Source organism: Microtus ochrogaster, chromosome 7 (genome assembly GCF_000317375.1).
Source record: "Microtus ochrogaster isolate Prairie Vole_2 chromosome 7, MicOch1.0, whole genome shotgun sequence".
NCBI classification, from domain to species: Eukaryota; Metazoa; Chordata; class Mammalia; order Rodentia; family Cricetidae; genus Microtus; species Microtus ochrogaster.
The window spans coordinates 20267700-20284794 of NC_022014.1; the positions used below are offsets into that span (position 1 = coordinate 20267700).

The 17095-nt window shown below is 47.8% G+C and overlaps 1 protein-coding gene across 1 annotated transcript in view; it reads right to left on the reverse strand.

Moving 5' to 3' along the window:
- Positions 1 to 13589: 13589 nt before the first annotated feature.
- Lyrm9 (LYR motif containing 9) overlaps positions 13590 to 17095 on the reverse strand; it is a 13384-nt gene continuing 9878 nt past the window's right edge. Inside the window, exons 3-4 of the mRNA XM_005349435.2 lie at positions 16023 to 16115; positions 13590 to 14808 (exon numbers count right to left, since the gene is read on the reverse strand). Of these exons, the coding sequence (XP_005349492.1) occupies positions 14791 to 14808; positions 16023 to 16115 (111 nt within the window). The 3' untranslated portion in view covers positions 13590 to 14790. The remainder of the gene's footprint in view (positions 14809 to 16022; positions 16116 to 17095) is intronic.

Consider the following 17095-nt stretch of genomic DNA (forward strand, 5'->3'; position numbering starts at 1 on the left):
CTGTCCCAGCTCTCCCAGATGTGGTATGTGCACTGCTGTCCCAGCTCTCCTGATGCAGTGGTGTACACTGCAATCCTAGCCCTCAGGTGTCTAAGGTTCAGGGATTCTAGATCAGCCTGAGACTCTCTCTCTTAAGTCTTTTTTATTTTCTTTTAGTCCCCTGACCCTAATATAGTCAGAGTAGATTCTCTTAGAGTTGAGATGGAGGAGCTCTTTTAGTGTTGCACTTCAGTGTTGCTTCCAAAATAGTTCCCTCAACCATTGACTAAGGACTCACTAAAGCATCCTGTGTTTCTCTTCTCAAAATGGCTCCCCTGCTCAAAGTGGCCACTATCACCACCCCACCTCGGTATATGTGCCTTTCACTTCTCCCATTTCTTTTCTTGCAGCTATGTTAGTGCTGTGACTTCTTCTGACCAATGGAAAGAGGTAAGAATAGCTCCACCCCAGCCTTAGCCCTTCAGAGGACACAGAGGGCCCAAGAGGTGGATCAGCCGGAAGGCATTTAGTGCACTTCCAGAGGACCCGAGTTCAGAGCACCCACAACAAGCAGTCACACCGTCTGTAACACCAGCTTCAAGGGATCCAGTGCCCTCTCCCTGCTTCTCTGGGCATCTGCACACATATGGTGCACATACAGAAATGTGCACACAGACATATACATAAGTAAAAACGAACAGTAAGATCTGGAAAGGTGGCTTGCTGGTAAGAGCACTGCCTGCTCCTTCAGACAACAACTAAGATCCCAGCATCCATGTGGTGGGTCACAATGACTATAACTCCACTTCCAGGACATGATTCCCTCTTGACCTCTGTGGGCACCTATATGTATGTGGTACCCACACACACCTGCAGGAACACACACAAGCATATAAATTAATAAACAGAGTTGTAAAAATCAGTCTTTAAAAAAAGGACAGGAAAACAAAAATTGCAGCTCTCACTCTCCCTGAAGAAGTCAAGCAGATGCTAAATAAATGTGGGGAGACTTTCAAAGGGCAGACCATGTGAGGAGACCAAGGCACCCTAAGTTCTACTATTTGGAGAGCTACCTCAAAAATAAATAATAAAGGGCTGGAGAGATGGCTCAGAGGTTAAGAGCATTGCCTGCTCTTCCAAAGGTCCTGAGTTCAATCCCCAGCAACCACATGGTGGCTCACAACCATCTGTAATGAAGTCTGGTGCCCTCTTCTGGCCTGCAGGCATACACACAGACAGAATATTGTATACATAATAAATAAATAAATATTTTTAAAAAAATAAAAATAAATAAATAATAAAAAGACAGATATATGCTAGATATTGGTAAGGCAGACTGGTTTATTCAAGTCTGAGCTAGAGAAAAGTCCATCTTTTGGGGGGACCTAAATTTTCAGGGGGTTATAGAACAGGTAGGAAATCCTGAGCATGCTCCCTAGGAAGTATTCTTTCACTGAAGCTCAAGCTCCCCCTTTTTCTGTGAACATCCTTTGAAGGTCAAGTTCAAGCTGGATTCAAGCTGGATATGCGGGAAAGGTTCTGTCATCTCAGCAGCTGGGAGCCAGAGAAAGATGACCTTGCAAATTTGAGGGCAGCCTGATCTATGTAGTGAGTTCCGGGAATGCCAAGGTGCATAGCAAGACCTTGGATCAAAAAGGGGTGGGGTGTGGAGTGGGGAAATAGCTCAGCAGGTACGAGGTGTGTGCAGGCAAACTGTGCATGCATGAGGACTGCAGCTCAGGTCCCAGCATCCACTTCCTTAACAAGCCTGCTGTGGACCTGTGCAGGCCTTAAGGCCAGCAATAAGGGAATTGGTAGAGAAGAGCTGGGCCTTGCTGGCTGCCAGCCTAGCTGAAAACATGAGCTGCAAGTTCAGGGAGAGAACTTGCTTCAGACGAATGAAGCAGACTGTGGTAGAGGAAGACACCTGGTGCCAGTGCCCCTCTTTTTCCCATTCCCTTTTGCACAATAAAAAAAAAACCCTCCACGTGAGCCCTGTTGCATGGCATCTTTCTCGTGTGCTGTTTTTTTGGGGGGGGGGTGTTGTTGTTTTTAGTTACAACAGCTTATTACCATTGGTTAATAAAGAAACTGATTTGGCCAATATCCAGGTAGAATATAGCTAGGCAGAAAATCCAAGCAGAGACGGGGGGGGGGGGTGAGGGGGGAGAAAGTGGAGTCAGAAAGATCCCAACTGTCACCAGGGAAGCAAGATATGAGGTAACAAGCCTCAAGCCTTGTGGTAAAATATAGACAAATAGAAATGGGTTAATTTAGTTGTAAGAGCTATTTAATAATAAGCCTGAGCCATTGGCCAAATAGTTTGTAATCAATATTAAGTCTCAGAGTGGTTATTTGGGAACTGGCAGGTGCACCTCCAGTTACAGGTGGAAATAACAGGCCTTTCCTTTTTCTTTTCCACTTTACATGATACATCAAAGTCAATGGGTGAAAAACAAAACCATGTGTTTCTCGCAGCAAAGCACCGTGTAGACCACTCTATTTCTCATGAAGCCTCTAAGCATTAGGTAAATGTCACAAGCCATGGTTTGTGTTGCTGTTACTCACCCAGACCAGCCACCATCTCCACACAGCAGACAGATGGCAGAGCCTCCCCCAGCCACCTCATCCTGGATCCCTCACCCACAGGACAGGGAGCAGTCATAACACCTGGCTATGTTGAGCTATCAAATTTGAATTTGTTTCTGTTTCTATTAAATCTGGAAATGAACCACAGGAACCCCAGGAGACAAGTGTCAGGAGCCATTTCCCCCAAAAAGTATTGCAGGAACCATTGTCCTCCATTTCCCCCAGAAAGTATTGCAGGGACCATTGTCCTGGGGATGTTTGCAGAGAGCCCCACATCCCAACTGTATTGAGAACTGTTTGTTGGTGGAGCCTACCCCACACCCAACTATCTTGAGCTATCTGTTAGCGGAACCTGGCCCACATTCCAACTATCTAGAGAACTGTTTGTGGTTGGAATCACAAAAGGAACCATTCTGCTTGCATAGAGAACTAGGTGTGTCAACTCGTGACCTCCTGACCGAGGAATCGTGACCTGATCGATCTTGACCTCCTGACCAAGGACTCGTGACCAGCTCGGACCAAGATCCCTTCCTGCCCTGGCCATGCCCCTGCCCCCATCCCAACCCAAATTCCTCATCCAGGGGCTATATAAGCCACAACCATGACGCTAATAAAAGGAGGCTTTGACAACAGGTCTTGCTTGGCCTCCTTCCTCTTTCTTGCCCATGTCTTTTTCAGATAGCGCCTCTCCGGGACCCTGGAATAACTGACCTGCCAGGCGGGTTACAACCCCTAGACTAACTGACCCGCCAGGGTGGTTACAGACAAGGCCTCACATTTTTAAGAGGCAGCTTTTGCCTTGTTTCTTCTCCAGGCTCAACTTGTCTCTGTGCCTCTCAGAAAAACTCAGGGCTCAGTGTGCTTATAGGATGACTACTCTGATCATTCAAGGTTAGCCTTGAATTCACTATGTAATTGAGGATAGCTCCGAACTTCCATTCCTCCTGCCTCTACCTCCCAAGCACTGGCTGGAATTATAGGAGCACAATAATAAGTTATTATTATTATTATTAAATATAACTTGAAAACAATAAATAGGGGCTGGAGAAATGACTCAGCACTTAAGAGCACAGACTTCTCTTGCAGAGGACCCAGGTATTGTTCCCAGCATCCACCATATGTAGTTCTGGTTTTGGGAGATCAAATGCCATCTTCTGGCTGTGGCAAGCACTACACAAACATGGCACACTTAACAGACATGCAAGCAAAACACTCTTACATCTAACATAAAAAATAAATCTTGCCAGGTGGTAGTGGCGCACACCTTTAATCCCAGCACTCACTTGGGAGGCAGAGGCAGACAGATCTCTGAGATCTCTGAGTTCAAGGCCACCCTGGGTTACAGAGTGAGTTCCAGAACTGACTCCAAAGCTACACAGAGAAAACTTGTCTCAAAAAAAGAAAAGAAAAGAAACCCTGTCTCCAAAAATCAAATAAATAAATAAATAACAAATCTCTAAAAATAGAAATAAGCTTGCTACATATTAGCTTCTTTTATAGGAAATAACTGTTGGTTTTGAAATCGTATCCTCCTGCCTTAGCTTTCGGGTAGTCTTTTTGATGCTACATCAAAACTTTCTAAGTAGTGATAAAATAACAACCTCTTGCAGGGACATGAGGTGAAGTTCACATACCCTTAATCTACCAAGCCCATTAACCATTGAGTTTCTCTCTCACTTATTAAACAATGTATGAACATGGCTGTCCCTCACTTCCTTATGATTTATCACAGGGAAAACCCGAGCAGCTGCAGGACAATGTTATGATGACTACCCGGACAAACTGGCCATTGACCTGTCTTACACAGGAAAGTCCCACCACGAGGAAGAAAGTTCACAGAGCACCGTCCTCCTAACAAATCCCCGCCCCCTCCAACGGCCCGCTGACACAGTCTGCAGCGGCCTGGGTTTCCTCGGCCCCATTTCTAATTGAGCTTCTGCTTGGCAGTTCCTACTCTAGCCTCCGTTTTCATTTCTGTGCTCACTGGGACAAGTTCCCTGGCATTCCCTGGCATCTGGTGACGCCGGTGAGTTGGGGAGAGGATGCCAGCGCAGGTGCGATGCGGTGGACCTGGGGCCTCCAGACGGGAATCGGGCTGTAGCGTCCCCTGCAGGAGAGGAGACATTCCGGAAACTTTAGTGCTCCCCCTTCACTTAGAATATCTGCACAGTGGGCCCCAAAGAAACTCCTCCAGGAATCCAATGCTGCAAAGGCAAAGGCAGGGGCTCCATCTCTCCCTCCCCCCCTTTCATCCCTCCGCCCCACTCCTCCCTTTCCCGCTTTCTAAATTCCAAAGTACATAAGCCACACCACCCTCTTTCTTGTCTTTCTTCTCAGCTGGGGAATTCCCAGGATCCTTGGTCAGCTGGCTAGCGGTTGACACCTTCACTTATGGCCCTGAAGCCTGGTAGAGTTTCTATTTCTGGCTGAGTTGGAAGAGTGCACCCCACTTTTCCCTAGAATTCTTCTCTTTTCTCTCTTAATTCCCATTCAAGTTAGGACACAAGATGCTGACCCATGGTGCTTGAGTTGGGGCACAGAACTTTGGACCCCTTTGAATCTTGGTATCAAATGTCCTAAGAGTAAAGATGCTATAGTCCTACTGTGGTCAAGCCAAGGGGCAGCAGGAGGCAGACCTCCCTAGGACTGGCCATCCTGGACTAAAAAAAAAATCCCTGGCAGGTGACTGAGGTGGCATGTCAAAGTCCCTTGGTGAGTTTTTTCTATTTCTTCCTTTCCACAATGGCTCTCATTCCTCTCATAAGCTCTGAACAGCCTTTGCGAAAAAGAATTCCTGATTGCTGTTAGGTCCAAAGTGGGACCCCAAAAGGGCAGTGTTAGTGTCAACATCAAAGTGGGACCCCAAAAGGCAGTGCTCATGACAACCTCCTAGAAGGACCTTGGCTGGTGAACACAAACCAAAACCAAAGGCAGGTTTCTGTCTACCAGGAACCTCCCTTAATACATTATCTCCCTTAATCTACTCCAAAGGTCAGCTACCAAGGCAAAGTCATCTAGTTCCGGGTCAGTCATGCCTGGATCAGCTCAAAAACCTCTCCCTTTGCTGACTGCCACATAAAATCTGCCTCCTCCCCCCACCATTTTGCTCTTCTCTGCCACCCCCCAAGACAGCCATGGCAGTTTGATCCCCACCAAACCTTTCTTTCTACCCGCAGGGAGGTCTAGTTTGATGGTTTCACTGTGCCCTCAGTGGCCCGCCGCCCGGCTCCTGCACGTACTACATGCCCTCCCTTGTAGTCTTTGACCTATCCAGCTGAGCCCCGCCAGTGTGAGAGCCCCCTTCAGGACCCAGGATGCAATCTCTTGAAGCCAAGGCTCTCCACCTACTGCCTCTGCTTCTGAAACACATACTGGGGCTGGAGAGATGACTCAGAGATTAAGAGCACTGGCTGCTCTTACAGAGGACCAGGGTTCAGTTCCCAGTACCCATACAATGGCTCACAACAGTCTGTAACTCCAGTTCCGGTGAATCTGATGCCTTCTTCTGGCGTCTGTGGACACCAGGCATGCAGATGGTGCATAGGCAAACATTCACGCGTGAGGTAAAGATGACTAAGTCATTGCAACACCTTGTACTACCTATGTGGTTGTTTCTTTTTGCTGTTGTCCATTGTTTTTAAGACAGAGTCTCCTATAGTCCAGGCTAGCCTTGAATTCCTTGACCTTCCTGTCATACTTTCCGAGACCATCCAAGGCCATCCAAATACCCAAGACTGGACGCACAAAGAGGTCTGCAGGGAAGAAATGGAACTTTTCCTTGCTGTGTTATTGGGGGCCAGCCTCAACAAAATTACCTTTCTTCCAGAGTGGAGGCATGGGAATTTAGAAATATAGTAAAGAATACAAAGACACAAACAAAAATAATAAAACGCAGAAAACATAGGATAGTATCGGGAGGGAATTTCAGTGAGTACTGAAAACTCCTCTGTGTTTAATTTCCATCAGCTTAATATACCCCTGATTTCAAAGGGTAGGAGCAGAACAAAAGGACTACATTAACATACAAATTGAAAGTCAGGAAGTACATTCAACACTCATGCCCTAGACCAAATACTCTGTAGGCAAACCACTCCCTGGTAGAATCCCAAGTTATTTTTATAAAGGGAACTAGAACCTAGTTGGATCCTTAGACTCTTGTTTTAGGTAGAAACCAACTACTTCCCTATTTCAGAAACTAGCCACACCTGTTTACAATAGTCTTGCGAGAGCAGAATTCTGATTTACAACTAGGTGGGACCTTTGAGTTAGAAGCACAATAATGTCTAATGCACTAAAAATAAGTCCCAAACTCTCTGACCTTTGGCCTCTTTGGGCCTCCACACTGCATAACTGGCTAGAAAGAAGAGCATAACTAGACCATGGAAGATAGCATCCAAGTGATCACTTAGGGAAGAGACAAGAACCCAGCTATTCTTTCCTTTTCAAAGACTGGGTTATTTTGTTTTTGTTCTTTTGGTGTGCATGCACGTGCCTGGCATGATGTGGGTGCTGGAACTGTTATTCTTTTAATGATATGATAGGGGGACAGGTCCCAGGAGGGATTCAGGGGATCCCCAGGCCTTGGCGAGTCCCCTGAGGCCTTGGTGGCTGAGAGACAGATAGATATGTCATGCAGAGAGAGTTTGGGTATAGAGTTTATTTAGTGGGTTATGGAAGGAAAAGGAAAAGGGGAGAGGGGGAAGAAGAGAGAGAGGCGGTGTGGGGGAGAGGGAGAGGGAGGAAGAAAGAGAACAGAAGTTACCTCTGGGGGGGGGAGTGCATGCTGGAGGAGGCAGGAGATCCACTTGCCTCTGCAGAAGGGGAGGGTTGGGAGTGGATGGGGCTTCTCTCTCTCTCTTTGGTTTTTCGAGACAAGGTTTCTCTGTAGCTTTGGAGCCTGTCCTGGAACAAGCTCTTGTAGACCAGGCTAGCCTCAAACTCACAGAGATCCACCTGCCTCTACCTCCGAGTGCTGGGATTAAAGGTGTGCGGGCAGTGGTGGCTGGGGCTTATCTTTTAAAGAGACATGATACCCAGGTAACAGGACAGGCCTGTAGATCATAACAGGAACCAAACTCAGGTCCTCTGCAAGAGCAGCAAGTGCTCTTAACCACTGAGACAGCTCTCTAGTGCCTTTCCTTTTTCTGATTTTTGCTATGAATTTGGCTGTTTTAATTGGCTTCTGGAGGACAAGTAGTTGAACCTGGCTTCTTGGGGTAAAGCCTACAACCCCACGTTTACTAGCAAAAGCCTGGCATCTCTGTTTTCATTTGGTATCTGAACTTTGGAGGCAGAAAGGTCACCGTCCTTAACCTTTCCTCTTGAACCATCTTGAGTTCCAGGAAGAGCAAACTTTTAAGCCAGATCATGCCCCCAGAAGAGGAAATGGCCGCGGGATCAATAATGAGAAGATGATTGACAGATTAACAACAACCTATTGGGTCATCTTGCTAAGTCCTCGATGGGCTGGACCACACCTTGACTGGGATTGCTGAGTTATGCACATCTCTTATCCATCGAAGGGTAAACCTCATGTCAGCATCCTGAAGATGGACTTGAGGTCATTGTGAGGAAGACAGGAAAAACTGTGAGGCCGTGGGAGAGCAAGAAAAAGAAGAGAGTCTGGCTTGTCTGTCCTGCTGACAGGCTGAAAGTTTTCAGCCACCACGGGTAAAGCCAAAACTGCTCCCAGAGACAACCTACAGTCTTCTGGAGACATCTTGTCAAGGATGTAAAAGGCAGGTCTTGTGCATGGCCTCTAGAGTGCTTTCCTTCTCCGAGCCTGCACGGCACCTCACATTCACCTCCCGACTTTGTTCTTTATTTTTTTTCACTTTGTTGCCCCTGCTATTCTGGATCTTGCTGTGTAGATCTGACCAACTCACAGAGGTCTGCCTGCCTTCTGAGTGTTGGGTTAGGTGTGCATGGCACCCTGCTGAAATTCTTTAAATTTTAGCCATGTTGCAAGCTACACTCTGAGCAATGTTAAAAGATGGGCTTCTCGGCAGTTTTAAAGATAACTCCAGAGCCACTGAAATCCTCCATCTATCCCTCTGTGAAGAAGTGTTTCTGGAGCAGCCACTCGTCCTATCAGGTTCTTTCTTCCTCCCTCTCACCAGCATCGTCTCTCCTGCTTTTAATAAATCCAACTGTTTTGACATTTGGCTCACTCTGACATTAACTTCTCCGACAAAGCCATGAGTTTTGCCTGGGTGGAGTCTCCAAAATGAGCATGTCTGGCAGGTGTCACTGTGACGTGGAGATGTGTCTCTTCAGTTGGTGATCACTAGGCCCCTCTATTTGTTCCCCTTCCCAACATGGCCACGCAGCATAACCTTCCTCTGCTTTCACTATGACTTGCCTCTTTAATTGCCTTGTTTGGAAGAGGGTTTATAAGACTCCGTGGTGGGCTACAAGAGTCCAATCTTTTACCAGAAAATTTTCCATAACAAATGAGCAAGTCAAGCCAGCCTCAGTCATGCCCCAGCTTCAAGAAAGCCCTTTACACTCTATGTAAACAAAAGACTAGGTTGGGCTTAGGGGTCTTAAGTCCCTAAACTGGGACATATCTTGAGATAATGTCTCATTTTTCCAAACTACAAATGACCCAGGGCACAGGAGTGGGGGATGTGAGGGCAGGGACACGGCACTGTTCAAACACAGGAGCTGAAACTATTCAGCTATTATAATGACGATGTTTCCTCCAGATTGAACACATCCATCATCATTCTGAAGCAGAGTATTGGTGATGAACCTAATAGACCAGGGGTTCTCAACCTGTGGGTCGCGACCCCAAAGCACCACATACCTGATATCCTGTATAACTGATATTTACATTATGATTCATGACAGTTGCAAAATTACAGTTATGAAGTAGCAACTAAATAATTTTATGGTTGGGGGTCACCACAACATGAGGAACTGTATTAAAGGGTCACAGCGTTAGGAAGATTGGGAACCACTGCACGAGACCATCACAAGATGGGGCTTATCAATATTCCATCATGGAAGGAAGGGGGAAGTCACAACTGAGCCCCTGAAATTCCAATCACAACTGCTGGGAGTGGGGTCTCTCAGTGATTCACCTGCCCCACATCCTGTTAGACAGGTGACTAAGGATGCTTGCCTACTTTTCTCTGAATTCTCCTTCCAAAGACACAGCTGCTTGCAGACCTCCGCTGACCTAATGTGACTACACCCCCTGCTAGTACAAATTCCTAAACAGGTGGCAATAACTCACTTCAAGGGACATCAGTGGGATGGATCCTAAGTCAGTCAAGGCGATGATGTGAAAAGCTTGGGCCAATGACATGGCTGAGTAGGTAAAGGCACTTGCCACCAAGCCTGATGACCTGAGCACTTTGGCACATAAACACAAACACTCAATAAAAATAAATAAATGCCCCCCCCACCAAAAAAAAAAGCTTTAAAATTTGGAACAATTCAGAACTTTAAAAAAATGCAAAACTCGAGCCGGGCGGTGGTGGCGCACTCGGGAGGCAGAGGCAGGTGGATCTCTGTGAGTTCGAGGCCAGCCTGGTCTACAAGAGCTAGTTCCAGGACAGGAACCAAAAAGCTACAGAGAAACCCTGTCTCGAAAATCCAAAAAAAAAAAAAAAAAAAAGCAAAGCTCAGTCAATTCCTTGGGCAGCCACGTACACTTGTGACCATAGCCCCAGATGCCCTCACTCAGTCTAAATACCCAGCATTCCTCCTCAGAAGTATGTGCCAATTTCTCTGTGCTGAGGAAATGTTTAAACAACACTCATCTTCTGTGGTCCTTGTTCCTCAATGCTCAGCATCCTACAGAGCCCTGATTCTGTCCAGGAGCCACCCGAGTAGCCTTCCCAGGGCTGCATCTCTTGCAGAGTTCATACAAAACTTCAGATTGCCTAAGACTTGGGTACAATGATAACCAACACAACATAGGAGACTGCCCTGGGGGACACCTGGGCTACTGGTACAGTACTGGTACACACCAGTATAAGCATGCTAGAAAACTAATTCCTGCCGGATGGTGGTGGCTCACGCCTTTAATCCCAGCACTTGGGAGGCAAAGGCAGGTGTATCTCTGTGAGTTTGAGCCTGGTCTACAGAACGAGTTCCAGGACAATCATGGCTACACAGCTAGCTTTTTAAAATAATTTTTTAAATTATGTGTTTGTATGTGGGTATGTGCACATGCGTGGAGTTGTGTGCAGAGGTCAGAGGTGCCAGATCCCCCAGAGCTAGAATTACAGGCAATTGTGAGCACCAGTTGTGGCTCTCACTCTGGTCAATGCCGGAGCAGTGGGTGCGCTCAGCTACTGAGCCATGGTTTCAGCCCCATAATAATGTATGTTTTAAATTATTGGTTTTGTCTTTAAAATTATTACTGTGTGTGCATGATGTGTGAATATGAGCTTGAATGTGGTCAGAGGACAACCTTACAGAGTTGGCTTTCTCTTTGCTCCTTAACGCAGAATCAAGGGCTCAAACTCAAGTTGACAGGCTTGCACAGCAAGTGCATTTACCTGCTACGCCATCTTGCCAGCCCCTGGGACATACCTTGATTGATAGGGTGGCTTAGTTCACCATTTGGTCACATTAAAATCTTTAACTAAAACCCTCAAAAACACTGGAGATGAACTAGCTGGCTTCCCACTGTCGCTAAATCCCATGGTCAGTACTGAAACAAAAAACAAGAGCATTCGATTTCTTATTAGCAGAACAAGGAGGGGGGTGTGTGCTCCTGAATGCCACCTGCTACACTTCAGTCGAAGCCCAGGACAAGTAGAAGTTCCTATTAAAGAAGCAGAATGGCCATTACGAGGTGATAAAGGCACCTACGGAAGGCTTGTACCATATGCTGCTTCATTTGTACCTGGCTTCTGGCACTGACCATGGTTCAACTTTAGCCGTATGGTTAACATGTTGTAGAGGGGGGCTTCTCTACACTGTCATCTTCAAATCAAACTGATGTTGATACATGGTCCACCCACTGCAGACACAGCCTATGCCATGGATCTCATGCCCAAGCCATCAGGTGGGGACAGCAATTGCAAAGCAGCCCTGAAGCTGGCCCAAAAGTCAGACCTTCACATGCCACTGCTTTCTTAAGAACAAGAAGGAGGGTTGGAGAGATGGCTCAGCAGTTAAGAGCACTGCCTGTTCTTCCAAAGGTCCTGAATTCAATTCCCAGCAACCACATGGTGGCTCAAAACCATCTGTAATGAGATCTGGTATCCTCTTCTGGCATGTGGGCATACATGCAGACAGAATACTGTACACATAAAGAAAAAAAAAAAAGAACAAGAAGGAATGGCTGGGGGAAGACGGCTCAGATATGCAACCATTAAGACCTGAGTTCAAATCCCCCAGCACCCACATAAAAGCTGGGCTCACCGATACACACCTGAAACCCCACTACTGGCTGGTGGTGTGTGTGTGTGGTAGGAGGGGGGCATGAGTTAGATCCCCGGAATTTGCTGGCAGCCAGTCAGTAAACCAGTGAGCTCTCAGGTTCAGTGAGAGACCCTGTCTCAAAATAGAAAGTGGTGAGCAAGAGGAAGACAACATCAACCTCTGCCCTCCTTGTGCATGTGCACACACACACACACTCACACTCACAGGCACAAACACAGGCACACACACATACACACGACTGGGATAAAATGACAGGGACACAGTCATGAGATTCACTTGTTTTTCTCCCTCGCTATCAATAAACGACATATGCCTGTCCCTTATTCCTTATTTTATCAAAAGGGAACACCTCTCCAGATACAGGATGATGCCGTATGTCTCAGGGATAACCTGGACACTGATCTGTATCCTACACAGGAAAGTCCTCTTACAACTAAGGTACCCCCATATCCCTGTGAGTGGAGCCCCAGATCCCCAAATCAGTGCTATTCCCTTTTTCAATTAAAACCTCTACATAAGCCAAGTGTGGTGGTGCACGCCTTTAATCCCAGCACTTGGGAGGCAGAGCAGGCAGCTTTCTATGAGTTTGAGGCCAGCCTGGCCTATAGAGAGAGTTCCAGGGCAGCCAAGGCTATACCAAGAAACCCTGTCTCAAAACAAACAAACAAAAAACCCCTTCTACCTAAGGTCAAGCATGGTGTCGCACATGGCCACCCTGCTCCCATGATCACCAACAATAATGATTGGTCCTTGGGCTCAGAAGGGTTGGACAACAGCAATGGGGACAGAGGTGACTCAGCTCTGCTCTTACCCCTTTGCCTTGCCCTCATCTGGGAGGGCAGACCTGGCCGTGGCCACTGTCGTCCAGCAGGGGACCAGTACCTGGTCATCTCTGAGGAATGATCCTCCTGGCAAGTGGAAGTCTGACTTCCTCAGTCCTGAGCACTGTTTGACAGCATGCAGCAAAGGAACAATCCATGTTCAGAGACCAGCAGTCAAGAAGAAATAACGGGGCCCTGCAATAAAGTGCCAACTGCTCTTGCAGAAGACCCAGGTTTGGTTCCCAGCACCCTCATCAGGCAGCTCATAGCTGTCTATAATTCAACGAAGTCAATGTCCTCTGGCCTCCGAGGGCGCCTGAACATACCTGGTACACATAAACTTGTGCAGGCATACACACATAAATAAAATATATTAATCTTTTTTTAAAAAAAAAGTCATCAAGATGACTCAGCAGAGAAAGGCATTTGCCACCAAGCCTGATGACCTGAGTTCATTCTCAGACCCACACTGAAGAAGCAAAGCAAATTGTCTTCTGACTTCCATGTGTATGACATAAATGTTCCCATATGTCCACACATGTGAATGCACGCGCACACACATACAAATAAATAAGTGTAAAAAAACTGGGGCTAGAGAGATGGCTCAGCGGTTAAAAGCATTGCCTGCTCTTCCAACGATCCTGAGTTCAATTCCCAGCAACCACATGGTGGCTCACAACCATCTGTAATGGGGTCTGGTGCCTTCTTCTGGCCTGCAGGCATACATGCAGACAGAATATTGAATACATAATAAATAAATATTTAAAAAATAATAAAAAAAACCAATAAGCTGGGTGTTGGGGTACACCTATAATCTAAGCAGCTGGGAAGCAAAGGCAGGAGGATTGCTGAAAGTTCAAAAGTTCAAGGCCTGCCAGGGCTCCACAGTGAGATCCCGTCTAAGATAAATAAAGTGAAGGGGAGGAAACGTGAGCTTTCACAAACTGGCACAGGCGCTTCAGTGTTGTCAACCCCTTCTGCATGGACAGAGGTCACTCCAACTCATATAACTGCAAGGACGCACGCAGGCACCAGCTCACCCTGCTGGCTGAATGTCCCAGTGTGGCTTCTCTAACTTCCACCCACTTGAGCTTCTTTTCCCGGACCTGATTTCCTCGTCTCCTCCCCTGGGGGTCAAAGCCCAAGAGGGCCAGTGAGGACACACTGTGGAGTCACAGAAGCCTGGACCTGCTGGCGTCTACTCTGGCTGCTTGCATTTTTTCCCCAGTCTCACGTGGTATACGTTTCACCACCTCGAGGGCCAGGACTTCTGCTCGGAGCATGTTGGAGGGGACAGTGACAGGAGGAGCAGCTCCTTAGCAGACTTCCAGACACCACAGAGCACAGCTGGAGGTGGTGGCACTTGAGATGGCACAGGACAAACAGTCACTGAGAGAGGATACGACTATGGGAGACAGAGCTGGAGCTGGGGAAGGGCAGCTCAGCGGCTTCCTTCATCTCTGTGCACAAAGTCAGAGCACGGCACACAATCAACACATCACTGACCCCTCAGCCAGGCTCAGCCAGGCTCACCCAGGCAGCACCTGAAGCCGTGGATGCTGGCTGGGATTCAGATCCACAGCTGCCTGGGTCTCAAGCCCGATCTATTTCTTGTGTACAGGTGGTCGTCTGAGGGGACATCTGCTCTGGGGCTCGGAGAACGGTGCAGGGACCTCCAGAATAAATTAACTCCCTTCAGAGCAGCGTAAAAGAGCAGATAGACAAAAATGAGAAACACAGAAAAGAAGCAAAAAAACACCAAGTTCTCCCCAAATTGAATATCATTCCGGGCCAGAAGAGCAGACATAAAAGATGCTGGAAACATGGCTGCAGTGACAAGAGCCACCTGACCAAATGCCAGCTATAAGTTCTTGCTTTCAGCCAACAAGGTCAAAGAATATTCCAGAACTGCTGCTGCTGCTGCTGAGCTCCAAAAGCAGAGGTGCTTCTCAGTTCCAAATGTCCCCAGGACAGTCAAGCTGCGAGCTCCGGATTCTCAGTTTTGCTTTTTGTACTGCAAGAAAGTAGAGGAGGACTCTGGTCATGTCACACGATGTCCCCACCTCCCCGCAGGGGTTTCTGGGAGGTGGTAGAATCCATGGGGAGGCCCTCCACTGTCACATCTCTGGTTGATGATCTCTGGTCCCCTTCTTCTCTAGAGGAAAAGGTGAGGGGCTCAAGGGAGAGAGACTGAGAGGCTGGAGGTGTTGGGACTAAGCATGGCACTCACCATGGTCGTCCTGAAGCTGAGTCTTGTCTGTGGGAGAAAATTCCCTGGCAGAGGAGGCCCAAAAGAAAACAGGGTTTTCTTTTTCTGTATGTGGGTTGGTTTTTTGTTTGTTTTTCCTCTCAGGGATATGCCCAGTGCCTTGTGCAGTAGGCAAGCATCTCCCACTGAGCTGAATGCCCAATCTGAGTTTTCCAAATGGATTTTAAACCCCACATCTGGAGCATCTGGATTAGGAGGATTAGACTCTGGAGGTCCACTCCAACTCTGCATTTCTGACTGTCTTCCCCACCTGGAGTCCGGGTGGAGCTCCACTCCAGCGCCCCACATCAGACTTGGTGGAAGTCCTAGACATAGCCTAGTTTTTGTCAACTTCACATAAACTTGAGTCACCTGGGACAAGGCACCTTCAATTTAGGAATTGCTTCCATCTAATTGGCCTGTGTCTGTGTCTGTGGGGCATTTTCTTGATAAATGGTTAGTGTGGGAGAACCCAGCCTACTGTGGTCAGAGCCGCTGTTGGGCAGGTGGCCCTGGGGTGTGTAAGATTAGCTGAAAAAGCCATGGGAAGCAGCCAGTTAGCAGCCTTCCTCTGTGCTGTCTGCTCCTGTTCCTGCCTCGGCTTCCCTTGGTGATGGACGATATCCTGGAAGCCAAACAAACGCTTTCCTGCCCTAAGGTGGCCTCTGTCAGTGTTTTATCACAGTAAGAGAACTCAGGCAGCTTCCCTCCAAGCCAGACACAGCTATGCCATGGCAGACAGTAGAGCTGTCCTTCCAGGGGAACCTGCGCTCCTGTGCCCATGACAGCCCACTCCGCACTGCTAAGCAGTGATACGGCCTTCCAGGGTTAAGGGTGCTGAAAAAGACTGCAACCGTATAAGATCATTTTTCTACCTGGGTGAACAGGTAGCATGGACAGCCTGGTTTCAACTGTGATGCACAGGCGTCCCCTAGTGGCTAGGAAGGTTACAGCATCCCCGGAGCCAAGCAAGCACTGACCTTGTTCATGATCCAGTCGGCATCTTCAATGGCTCTTTTGATAATCTGCAGGATTCTCTCAGGGTTGTCTTCATCTGAGTGAACCCGGAAACCCTGTAAGGTTCACATAAAAGAACACAACCAAGCGAAATTCACAAGGTTGGTAAGTTCAGCGCAAGTCCCAAGAGGCTGTGGGGTACGGTCAGCTCTCAGCCCTGCTGAGTGTGCCCGTCCTGCTCACCTGGAGATGACACGCTGAAGCTTGGAGAGCCGACCCTGCTGCTCTTAGATAGCAGCGTTTGAGTGCTAGTCTATTTGACAGTACAAATGGTCGCGCAACCAGCAGGGAGGATGAAAAGGAGGCCCACAGGTTATCGGGCAGCTGATCAGGGCTAAGGGGAGCTGCCAATCTCTGGTCTGATTTGTTCAGCAAAGGAATCTGCTTTGATCAAAGTGTGCTGGGCAGGGACTGGCCTGTCCCCCTCCCCCCCACACCCCAGGTGCTGGTGCTGGGGAAGCAACAGAGAAGGGAAGGGAGGCATGGGGGACAACAGAGCCTGGGGAAATTCAACCAGGCTTGTGACCAGTGACCTGCGATCTGGGTTGGCTGGCATGATGAACCTGGGGGGTCTTCCAAGAGAATGAACTCCTCCCTCCCTTTCCTGTGTTCCCAACCCCCACATTCACCTACTCATGCCGGAGCCCACTCTGTGCCACCTCCAGGACGTCTTCCCTGATTCCCCCAAAGCTAACTACTGCTTTATTTTTATTTATTTATTTATTTTAATTTTTCGAGACAGGGTTTCTCCATAGTTTTTTTTTGGTTCCTGTCCTGGAACTAGCTCTTGTAGACCAGGCTGGCCTAGAACTCACAGAGATTTGCCTGCCTCTGCCTCTCGAGTGCTGGGATTAAAGGCGTGCGCCACCACCGCCCGGCTAACTACTCCTATATGTTTCCCACAGCCTTCTATTGCTACCACTGTTTCTCTTTTTTTGTTGTTTGTTTGTTTGTTTGTTTTTCGAGACAGGGTTTCTCTGTGGCTTTGGAGCCTGTCCTGGAACTAGCTCTGTCTCGAACTCACAGAGATCCGCCT